The sequence below is a fragment of the Lytechinus pictus genome, chromosome 1 (genome assembly GCF_037042905.1).
Source record: "Lytechinus pictus isolate F3 Inbred chromosome 1, Lp3.0, whole genome shotgun sequence".
NCBI classification, from domain to species: domain Eukaryota; kingdom Metazoa; phylum Echinodermata; class Echinoidea; order Temnopleuroida; family Toxopneustidae; genus Lytechinus; species Lytechinus pictus.
In genome coordinates this window covers 22,440,194-22,452,963 of record NC_087245.1, presented here as the reverse complement: position 1 = coordinate 22,452,963, position 12,770 = coordinate 22,440,194, and the positions used below count along the sequence as shown (strand labels likewise).

At 35.8% G+C, this 12,770-nt stretch overlaps 1 protein-coding gene across 1 annotated transcript in view; it reads right to left on the bottom strand.

The window, feature by feature from the left end:
• Window positions 1-2,852, bottom strand: part of LOC129259426 (exocyst complex component 3-like) — a 30,990-nt gene extending 28,138 nt beyond the window's left edge. The window contains exon 1 of the mRNA XM_054897721.2: window positions 2,645-2,852. Coding sequence (XP_054753696.2) covers window positions 2,645-2,722 — 78 coding nt within the window. The 5' untranslated portion in view covers window positions 2,723-2,852. The remainder of the gene's footprint in view (window positions 1-2,644) is intronic.
• Window positions 2,853-12,770: the final 9,918 nt, after the last annotated feature.

Below are 12,770 nucleotides of genomic sequence, written 5' to 3'. Positions count from 1 at the left end.
TAAATCTTTGATTGATTTTCCCCAAACCTTCACCAATATTTTTCATTACTTCTTTCTGTTATATTCACAATAAACTTTTTGTTGGGTGAACCTCCCCTTTAAAGCGACCTTTCATTGACAAATAATGGGGAAATCAAGGCTAATCTCAGAACAGAGAAGGAATTCAAGCCTTTCACTTGGCTGCATGCCTGGGAGTTTTATGTAATAGACGCCGTTATGTCTGGGAGGTCGACTGTATAGCTGAGCAATAGTTAGTAGACTAACCGACCAGACGTAAACTGCGTGTTTTCACTTTGAAACATGTAATTTCACAGAGGTTATTAGCAATCAAGAGACCTGCTAAGAGTCTAGGAATTGGGATTGTTGGAAACTAGAACTGCGATGACCCGAAGTAACGATCGCGAGTTCGGTCAAATTTAAGCTGTCCTGACTTTTACACATTAGTCCGATTGGCTCTCATGACCGACGGATTATCTTATGTAAGTCAACTGGCCTTTTGCAAATTTCGTATTGATTCAATTTCCCCCTGATTTGTCAATTGCAACGTTACGCGACGCTCGCGTCCGTAACGTTGGGGAAGTACAATAAGAAACAAGATGGCGGCGTAAACATCGGGCAAGTCTCTTCCGTCTTTTCACGATATTTTTCTCATTTTTTTTATGAATTCTTGTTTAAAAATAACAACGAGAGCGTAGAAATGTCGGAAATGAAGTTTTATCCCATGTACATGATTTAGAGCTAGATCTTTTAGAAGGAAAGTAGAAATCTCGGGGGTGAAAGTTTCAGGTTTTGGGGTCCTTCGTGTAGGTGAATAGGAAGGACTCCCTGGCTTCATTGAGAGTAAGCCTACGTTAGTAAATGATTTTTACTCTCAAGAAGCCGCCTGGCTAAGTCAGACTCACTGATCTGTGATTCGTGCTGGATGGCAACACTGAGGGAAAAACAAAGATGAAACACTGTCTCCAAAGTTACGGACGCTAGCGTCGCGTAACGTTGGGGAAGTACAATAAGAAACAAGATGGCGGTGTAAACATCGGGCAAGTCTCTTCCGTCTTTTCACAATATTTTATTCATTTTTTCATGAATTCTTGTTTAAAAATAAAACCGAGAGCGTAGAAATGTCGGAAATGAAGTTTTATCCCATGTACATGATTTATGGCTAGATGTTTTAGAAGGAAAGTAGAAATCTTGGGGGCGAAAGTTTCAGATTTTTTGGCGGTACACGCAGATGAATAGGAAGGAGTCCCTGGCTTCATTGAGAGTAAGCATACGTTAGTAAATGATTTTTACTCTCAAGAAGCCTCCTGGCTACCCAAGACTACCCCAGGCTACCTTGGCTCAGGCCTGGATTTTGAAATTAAAAAAGAGCCCTGGCCCACTCACACTATTGCGAGGTTAGTATATATGCTTTACGAACCTCGCACAACCAACGTGTTTTTGTAGTGGATTTTAGAGTTGTCGTTAACATCGCTTCATAACGTGAATGATATTAGCCGAAACCATTCCGCTACTCACCAGGGCTTTTTCTGGTAGAAAGCGTTCCTTTATCAATTTTTAACATATTTTTTAATTTTAAAAAAAAAAAGAGCAAAATCGCTTACCTCCGCCTGGAAAGTGGCTTCGCACGTCTCTTCCACGGAAATAAAAGGAAGGTCGTTGGTGGCGCTAATACAGTTCGCAACCTTAATTCAGCTTGGTGGTATTTTTTAAACTAGATTCATGATTTATTGTATGCGCAATTCCAATAATTGTTTGATAAAATAGAGACCCCAATAAATGCAATAACTTAAAAAACATACTTTTTTATTATTTTTGCTGACGATAATACTTTTTGGAAAATATTCAAAACGATGACAAATTAAACAAAAAATGTAGAAAATTCTATGTACCTTGAACAAAGCCCCGCAAGTGCTACCGTTCGTTTGTCAATTAACGTTCCACCAAAGTCTTTACAGTAAAAAGATTGGAAACTTTGCCGACTTCGCGTAATGCTTTGCATCGATTTACGTGTAAGATAATTTCTGTGTCTAGTCTTTCAATTGTAGTGTCTTTGATATGAAGATAAATCGCGCGCCCTCTCTCGCTCATTAGACGAAAAATTTGAGAGCTAGAAAGGTGGCTTTCGTATTTTGTCAACGAGAAGAAAAATCAACGCTTGAGTTAAATGACACATTTTGAGGGATATTCATCAAATTATGAGGAATTGACTTCACATCGTTTTGTAAGTTTCGTAGGAGGACTTCATTCTGTAAGTCCTCGTATTAATTTTTCATAAATTAACGTTATTTGTTGAAATAATGCGCCGTGCCTTCAATTATTCTGTAGTCGGCAGCTGAGATGTAGCCGTGGGTGCCCTGGCCTGGAAAATCCCAGTTTTTTAATTGCCATATGTGGAGAAATCATCGTAAAATTGTATATATTATAAAGGATAATCCTACTTTTCAGACCAACGCCATAACTGCTACCCTTGTTTACAACGTGGCACAACCAATGCAAAATATCCAGCGACTAAGCTCATGTGCATTTAGCACTATGCTATCACGAAAATGTGTCAGAAGACTATGCGACCAGTGCACACAAGAATCGCGTGCGCCTGTGATACCTGTGTGCCGATTATGGCTGATACAAAGTTTTCGTGTCTCACCTTTAACATGTTTTCAACACGTTTAGAAGCCGATTCAATGGCATCTATTTCAGCCTTTCCAAAGTCCTCACCAAGCATGATGAATATAGATAAAAATGATAAAAACTGAGAAGAATGACCGCCAGAAATACCCTTTTTATTAGGGTAAATTTACTCGACCCCAAAATTAAAATAGTACACACCCCGATATGGTATCGTAAAAACAGCCTAGTTCGAGAAAAAAAAATGGGGAATAGGGGTAAAAAAATTAGTACATGAGCATTTTTGTATGTTTTGTATTTTCGCTGATATGTTGATTTTCTTTTAGTTCGTGTAGCTGAAAGAAAATTTTACCAAAAGGAAAAAAGAAAAGCTGAATTTTATTGCATTTCATGTACAATCAAATTACCTAATAATATACTAGTAGTCATCAATTACCCGATGACTGGGGTAGAGGTCGATCATATTTTGGGGGCGAGAAACTGGACAAATACAACAATCGGTTGCTTCATATATATATTTTTTACAGTCATTTACAATATTCACTTATGCTCTTCAAACACAGTGACGAATAAGTATCAAAATAAAGGGTAATTATCATGCTTCAAAGTGACTTTATTTTGAAAATAAAAAATCGTTACAGAAAACACTCAGGCGTGTCCTAAGGCCCCTCTCTCTCTCTCTCAAACTGTCAATTTATAAAGTCAAATGAGGGTTTTGCCATTTGTTTTTTATTATTATCATTTTATCATTATCTTAATCCCTCTTGGCTTGAGGTCTTTTACTGGCCTTACTTACACTAACTTCCCTTTGTGTCTGCCTACTCCTTTTCTTTCATCCCCTTCACTAACCTGATTGGTCTTCTCTACTCACTAATGCCCCTTTTGTCTCCTTGTTTCTAGTGTTGCTGTAGCTTGTTTGTGGTCTATATTATGGTTGTTCCACTTTATATGTTTGTCATTTTGCCTCCGACGAAGATTCTGCTAGGATCGAAAGCTTAGGCCCCTTTTTTACTTTCTAATTCGTTTTTTAGGGTTGACTCTGTGCGTTTCATAATATTTCATTGGTTTTTAGTAAAGAATCTTTTAATATTAATTGATCATTAAACAACAAAAATCACTTCTGAAGCAAACTAAGATACCCTGGTGGTGAAATAATTGAGAATTTTCATATTTTCAAAACTTACTGGTCAAAGGTTTAATGTCTCTTTTTTTTTTTTTTTTTTTTCTTCTTACATTTTATCTTTGATAATTCAATTATACCATTCAAAATGATCCTGAAGTTAAAGGGGAATCCAACCCAAATAAAAACTTGTTTTTATAAGAAAAAGAAAAATCAGACAAGTTGATAGGTGAAAGTTTGAACAATATTGGACAAACAACAAGAAAGTTATGAATTTTTAAAAGTTGTAAATATTGGTAATCACTATACCCATGGAGACTTCAAATTGGCCGCATATGGGATGTCATAGTGATGTAAGGCAAGGACTACTCTTCCATGTACTCCAATACATATTATGGCTAAAATGTCATTTTCCCCAAAAGTTTTATTTCAAATTATATTTTTCTTTCATGAGGACATAAAACAATATACTACCTGGATTATAATTAGATTACTGCCCCAGGGGAATGGGTACGTAGAAGAAAACCACAAATCCCTGATAATAAAGTACATGGCTTATGGGAAAGTTGTCCTTGCCCCTTGTCATAATTTACTTACCCAGTTGCCAATTTGAAATCTACATACTATTAGTGATCTCAATTTTAAAGCAGCTATAATTTTCTTATTGCTTGTCCGATTTCTTTCAAACTTTCGCCATTCTGTTTAATTTATTTTTTTCCTTTCCAACACAACATTTTATGGCCAAAGCTGGATTTCCCTTTAAGCATATCGTTTCGGTGAACAAAAATAATAAAAGAGAAAACAATTGTGATAATTGAAATCGAGATGAGACCACAGACATAGAGGACAAGCACATAATACCTTGTAAACAAAAAATGCCATTTCTGTATATATGATTTGATTCTCGATGAGTGTGGGCCTAAATTATTTTTCTTTACAAATGTAAAAATAAATGAATTTGAAATTTGAATTTGAAGTTGATTTCGGAATTTGAAACTATGAATATAAGCCATAACTGCAGGCCTATCACCTATGTGCCAAATATAAAAAAAAACCAATGTCTCACCTTACCTCACTTTCCTTATATTAGAAGTACAGTGGGAGGAGTATTAGAAGGAGTAATAGTAGCAACAGCAGTAGTAGTAGTCAGTGGCGGACCGTGACCCGGAGGAGACAAAGCATTGGAGGGGCACAGCATTGTTCACAAACAATTCAGTGCCCCCCCCCCCCAATGCCTTGTCTCCTCCGGGTCACGGTCCGCCACTGGTAGTAGTAGTAGTAGTAGTAGTAGTAGTAGTAGTAGTAGTAGTAGTAGTAGTAGTAGTAGTAGTAGTAGTAGTAGTAGTAGTAGTAGTAGTAGTAGAAGAAGTAGTAGTATTAGTAGTAGTAGTATAGTAGTAGTAGTAGAAGTAGTAGTAGTAGTATAGTAGTAGTAGTAGTAGTAGTAGTAGTAGTAGTAGTAGTAGTAGTAGTAGTAGTAGTAGTAGTAGTAGTAGTAGTAGTAGTAGTAGTAGTGGTGGTGGTGGTGGTGGTGGTGGTGGTGGTGGTGGTGGTGGTGGTGGTGGTGGTGGTGGTGGTAGTAGTAGTAGTGGTGGTGGTGGTGGTGGTGGTATAGTGCTAGTAGTGGTGGTAGTAGTGGTAGTATAGTATTGGTAGAAGTAGTAGTAGTAGTAGTAGTAGTAGTAGTAGTAGTAGTAGTAGTAGTAGTAGTAGTAGTAGTAGTAGTAGTAGTAGTAGTAGTAGTAGTAGGTATAGTAGTAGTAGTAGTAAGACTACTGTAGTTGTAATAGTAGCCACGGGAGAAGCCAGTAGCAGCAGAAGTATATCTTGATCTCTAATAACAAATTTTACAGAGTAATAGAATAAAATAAAATAGAAAAAAACCTTATGATATTTAGGGACAACTAAAAATTGTTAATAATCAATGGATAGGCGAGTTATGCAGGGGCCACGAAAGCGGGGGTTGGAGCCGGGGGATTAACACCTCTCCCCCACCCCCCCCCCCCCCCTCCGTCCCCGCCCACCAATTTTCAAATTCAGATTTTATACGATACATGTTCAGCCCCCTTATACTTCCTCAAGTCGTTCCATATAGCCCACCACCCATGTTTTGATAAAATCATTTGTATCATGCTTTAATCATTGACAAGAGATATTTCTCTTATTTATGAAGCTAATTTAATCCCGCAAGCTATATCATATCGATATAGCGCCATCATAAAGGCGAAATGTTTCTTTACACTTATTGATGCCCAATTAATCATGGGAACAGAAAAAATATCAGGCAGTACAGAACAACAGAAGTAAGATAAAATAAAGGATATTTCCAAAAATAAACACCGCAATGATTTAGTTTTAAGATTACCAATGTCTATTTTCAACAGTTATTGAAATTCAGTCGAAAATAGTCCATGATATGCGGTTTAGGCCTAGTCTTCGCCAAAAAAATTGTATATCGTTTTCAAAATATCTGCCTATAAACGATAATTTATCTACTCCTTTGTCATAATATAAAAATAATCACTTCCTAATATTAAATATTATCTGTAAAGTCGTTCATATATCGGTATGAAATTATGTGATACAGCATAGGCGGATCCAAGGGGACCTGAGGGGCCACCCCCCCCCCCCCCCCCCCCCCCATGGGCGGAGCAAAAACAATGACAAAAAGGGGGGAAGAAAGAAAAAAAAGAAGGGGAAAGAAAGGAGGAATACGAGTGAATAAAATAAGGTGATGGGAAGACTTGGATAATGTTTAAAAATATCTTTCATGTCACTGCATTAAATTTTCGCTCGCGCTTCGCGCTCGCATTGCCTGTTTGATGAGATATATATCTTGCTCAATATGTAGCTTAAAATATCAAGTTTTGAAGCCAATATGCAAAACATATTTCAGCTCGGACATCTAGCTTTCATTATTTTGTTTGATTTACAAATTGATTTTTTTACGTGCTTTTTAAAATGTCCGTTTTATAGTGTGAATATCAACATTCTCAGCTTGCGCTGTGCGCTCGCGTGATTTGATTTGCCAAGTAGGACTACCTATTGTCGTGTCTTCCATAAGTTCTCAAAATATCATTTTACGGATGTCTGATTGTCAAAAACTTTGGTCAAAACGTAGCACTATGAGCGTAGCGCTGTGTGCTCGCATTTTGATTGATGGGTTATATGTACCTCTATATTAATTCTATAACAAACTACTTAAAACCCCCTTTTTATGACAGTTATTTATCAAAGATTTCGGCTCGCGATTTGCGCTCACATTAATTGTTAAAATTATATCAAAACCCATGATTCCTATCCTATTCATGATTAAAAAAGTACCTAAAATATTCAGTTTTCAAGCCTCAATGTCAACAAATTTCACGCACTAATTAGGCTTTTTAGATTGATAGATATGATAATTTTTTAATGAATTGCTAATAACTAAATTGTCCCTCTTTCAGAAAGCATCAAATATCGACAAATTTTATCGTGCTTAGGAAGAGGAATAGGAAGATAGTCATCATTTTCATATGATGACAAAATGACAAAAGGCCTCGAATGTCCTGGTCCTAGGTCAAAATAATAATAAAAATATCAGCTCGCATCATTTATTAAGTGTTATCCACTTCATAATTCCCCTATACAGTGATTTGTGTGAAAAGCTTTGCATTTGTTCAGTAATCATATTTGCATCCGTATGATTTCTTTTGTTCTCTTTTTCTTTCCTGTAATACATATATGTACGCGTATAAGAATAAGTCTACTATACTTTCTTCATTTCCAAGGGGGATCCACACTTTACAAGCTTTGCTTTTTAGTGGATCCCCCTCATTTCCATTTATGCTCTATATTATACTGTTTTTTCTGGGGTTTTTTACGAAGTAAGAATGCCCTTCTGTAAAATTGTACTTGATTTGTATTACTTTATATTACTTTGTATTATGTTTTGAATGGAAATGAAATAAAAGAATTGAATTGAATTGAATTTGAATAGTATACTTTTCATATCGGAATATCAAATATTTTCAGCTCGCGATACGCGCTAGCATTATTGATTTTCGTGATAAAAATAAAATGTATTCAGAATACCCAGATTCTGTCTAACTCTAACTCTTTATTTAAAACGTGCTAAAATAAAATATCCAGTTTGAGATCAGCAAAAAAAATTCTGCTCGCGCTTCGCTCTTGCATTATTAATGTAGAAAGATACCAAATTACCAATCCCTTTTCATGACTTACAAAACATGAATAGAGTGTCCCGTTTTCATGTCAGAAATCTCTTTTTTTCGATCGCGCTTCGCGCTCGCATCCCTCATCCATTATTTCATTCTAATTTTAAACAGTCAGTAGCTATGTGTCATTTGCTATTCCTGCTAACTTATTGCATGTAAATTGAATGCACTGTATTTCAGACTATCTCTGTATGCATCTACATTTTTTTTCATGTACCTGATGTGCATATTCCTTACTTTGATGTGATGTTTTCTTTCTCTCCCCCCCCCTCTCGCTTTAGTTGTTCCCCTTTCTTTCTTTCTTTTTTTCTTTCTTTTTTCTTTCTTTCTTTCTTTCTTTCTTTCTTTCTTTGTCTCTTTGACCTCTCCTGCTTTCGTTCCCTTTTTGAATACTTTTCTTTTCCTGATTGCATCACACTCATATCTGCTATATTCATTCTTAGACAGCTTTAAATGTATATACACAAATCTTCATATTATTCCACGTAGCCCCATTTTCTATGTGCTTGTCAGTTTGCTCATACTCTAGGGATGATTTTTAATGATTTTTAATGTTTGCTCAAATGTGATTTAAATGTAATATTCAAACAACTATCTCTCACATGCACAGTATACCTACAGTGTATTTTTATGATTGGATTACAGATCAATTTTTTTACCTGTTGTGCAATATTCCCTCAACTGGTTGTGATGTAATTTACAGAAATATCTCATTATACATTGTATGTTTGCATTACTCATATTCATGTTGCTGATGTGCAATATTCTTAATCCTGTTGTGTGATGTATTATGTCTCTTCTCTCTCTCTCTTGTCTTTTCTTTTTTTCCCCTTTTCTTAATTGCATCACGTTCTACTTTTTGACAGCTTTGTATAGTTTGCAATTTACACGTTCACACAATGATCTATGGTTTGTCCCGGGTTTGTTCAATAATGTGACTGATATTTGCAATGTTTGTTTACTTGTACTTCTTCTTTTTTGTTCTACTTCTATCTCTTTCTCCTTCTGTGTCTGTTTTTTTTTTCTACTTCCCCGTCCCTCCCTCTCTATCCCTTTTCAACTTCCTCAATAACACCTCATATTTTTTCACCTCCATCACCTCCATTTCTTGAAGTACATTTTTCAGGCTTAAAGGGGAATCCAACCCAAATAAAAACTTGTTTTTATAAGGAAAAGAAAAATCAGACAAGTTGAGAGGTGAAAGTTTGAACAATATTGGACAAACAACAAGAAAGTTATTAATTTTTAAAAGTTGTAAATATTGGTAATCACTATACTCATGGAGACTTCAAATTGGCCGCATATGGGATGTCATAGTGATGTAAGGCAAGGACTACTCTTCCATGTACTCCAATACATATTATGGCTAAAATGTCATTTTCCCCAAAAGTTTTATTTCAAATTATATTTTTCTTTCATGAGGACATAACACAATATACTACCTGGGTTATATTTAGATTACTTCCCCAGGGGAATGAGTACTTACGAGAAAACCACAAATTCCTGATAATAAAGTACATGGCCTATGGGAAAGTTGTCCTTGCCCCTTGTCATAATTTACTTACCCAGTTGCCAATTTGAAATCTACATAGTATTAGTGATCTCAATTTTAAAGCAGCTATATCTTTCTTATTGATTGTCCGATTTCTTTCAAACTTTCACCATTCTGTTTAATTTATTTTTCTCTTTCCCAACACAAAATGTTATGGCCAAGGCTGGATTCCCCTTTAAGGGATCATTAATTTGATCAAGCTGAAGTGATCATCGATTTGTAAAGTGTTATATCATTGAGTCTTTTACTTGTAACGGATAGTTATTTAATTCTTAAAACATTTTAAACAACATGTACTTTTATATCGACCTATTTCTTTCCTCCCTTCCCTTCGTCATTTCTTCTTTCTTTTATCCTTGCTCTGCCTCCCTCTATTTTCTCATACTTTTTCTTTCCCTTCATGCTCCTCACCTGCTTGCCTGATCTACTGACCTCCCCCCTCTCTCTCTCCCTCACTCTCTTATAAGCCTATGTACTACTTTACATGTACATGTGCATGCTTTTTAAAAATAATTATGCATTATCTATTTTGACTTTGCAATATATATGCCAAATAGGTTTTTTATGTCCTCGGTCATTTTTAATTCAGTCTGTTACATTATACACACCTGTACTTTTTATTCACTTTGTTATAAAGTTGTTGCATTTTGGAACATGTTTTATATTTATTTTATTGGTTTATATTTTATGCTTATTATAACTTTGTTTGTGAACTCATTGTTAGTCTACGGACTTTTCGATGAGTATATTTTAATAAAACCGAATTGAATTTGAATTTGAAATTGAATCAATTATTTGGTTATATACCTATAGGACCTACCGTTCCTGATTACAAAAAGTGCCAGGAATGTCAATTTTTTTAGGTCGGAATGTCAAAAATTTTCAGCTCGCGCTTTGCGCTCACACTATTTAATTGTTGAAATATGTATCGTTTTTAATGGCTAACTGCAAATGGTCCCTTTTCGATCAGGTCAGAACGCATATTAAAAATTTCTGCTCGCGCTTCGCGCGGCACAGTAATTTTGTAGTTACATACGCATCTTGATAATTATGTGGGGACCGTCTATGGTGGGGACTGATGACGCGTTCTTCTACGATTCTTCCACCACTACCAGTACCACATGTACGCGGATCAGAGACGACGTATCGGAAGCTCAGCGAGCGCGAGCGAATTCGAAGCGCGCGCGCGCTATCAAGTATCATCCTCCAGACCTATATCGATCGCATTATCGGATCATGTGCTCATATTTTCATATTATCTGACAAATATCTGACCAGCTGGTTTGGCTCATCAACAGATTACCATTTGATCATAAAACGATGGCGTCTACTTTAATGTACACAGGCCAGCCCGAGTATAGAACAACATCGCACCTGGCAGATCATCCATTTCCTTGATGAACTTAAAGAAAGACTGAACAAGTTTCCTGGGTAAAACTCATTTGCACCACCTATTTAGTTTCATGTAAGTAGGCCTAGATCCATGTAGATTCTTAAACAGTTATAATAATAATTTTACTTCTAGATAGACAGACTGATAAAATTTAGAGTAGAGAGGTTCTCATATCTTGTTAGTTTTTAATGAGTGTTTTCATTGAGTAAAGCAAAAAAATGGCCTTGCCCTTATCGTGAAATTACTTAATTAGTCGTCTCTCTTCTCATGCCATGCCCATGGGCATGGGCATGCATGGCTGCGTGTCGGTGTTTGTGGACTCATGTACAAAGTCAATGGTAGTGGAAAGAAGTCACCAGCGCTGACAAAATAAATGGCAGTGAATGGACTGGTGACTTAAACCAGGATAATGCAAAAAAAAAGAAGTGAATTGGACTAGTTACAGATCCAGTGCAGCTGCAGTAGGGAAAGGATTAGGAAGCCAGGCAGTGGCACTGGCACTGGATCTAACTCAATTGTCTAGGAAAGCATGGGAATCTACAGTAGATATTGAACTAGTTCATGGGGAAGAAGGGGGGGGGGTGCAAAATTAGGGAATTGTTTTGCAGCCTGTCTTAAACAGTTGAGTGAGTGTTTCTAATTATTGTAGATAGAAAATAGTCATTTTATGCCAAATTTAATGATGATAATATCGATGGTGATGATGATAATGATGACAATTATGGTGATGGGTCATTTACAAAGAAATGGAAAAATTTGCATTTTCCCTGTTCCTTATGCATGTTCATGTATACTGCAATATAAATTTCATATTCAATTCAGTTGTGACTTTGAATATAATGTGAAATATGTTATTCTTGAAATAGCTTCCAAGAAAACAAATCCTTTTCAATGAAAATAAATATGTTCAATTCTTTTGCCTTCACCTTTTCTATTTACTTATTTTATTTTTACATTTCTTACTTAAACTGTGCAATTCTATGACATTGACAGTGACCTTTTTATGACACATTGAATTTTAGTGTTTTGTATTACATATATTTTAAAAAACAATATACCTTCTACTATAATTTAGAATAATATTAATGTTAAAATTGAGGAAATTAAATGCATCATAGGACCTAACATTTTGTCTGCATAATGCTACTTCACTTGGTATAAAATTAAGCTGTCTAGATGAATTATGTTTATTTACTACATTTGTTGCAATTCTATGATGTGCGAGTTTGCAACTGTATTTAAATACATTTTATTATCATTTTCATGGTCATTTTGTGAAATGAACCATTTTTAACAGTTTCCCCACTTTCCTAAATCCATGCAACTTGCTAGGGAAAATCACTGCACTCTCTAACTGGGTTCATCCGTAAAATTTTGATCCTCTGGGTAAATTAAGCCCCAGGGGTGCACAGTAGGGTTTCCCATTCACGGTATCAAATGGAGATTAAGTGCAGAGCGTGATATCTAACACGATTTAACATGACGTGCGTGAAGGAATGCCAACTTACAGTTTGATACCTACTGATAGGAAATCAATTTTAGCTGATTCCGCCAACTGAAGTGAAAATGTAATTTTGTCACCATGATTTGGAGGATGGCAAAGGAAGAGATAATGTTGCAATGAGAGAAGAGGCGAGTTTCTGAAGAAATGAAAGGAAAAAGTAGCAAAGTAGCCACAACAGAAATAAAGGATGAAGAGGAGACAGAAGAAAGAAAAACAGGAAGATAGAAATTATGAAATATTATTGTGTAATAATTGTTCTGTTTATAAAAAATAACAATGCAACCCCCTCCCCCCAAATTCTCTTTTATTTCAGACATAATTCTTGATTACATGAAGAATGTCATTTTCACAGGCTTAAT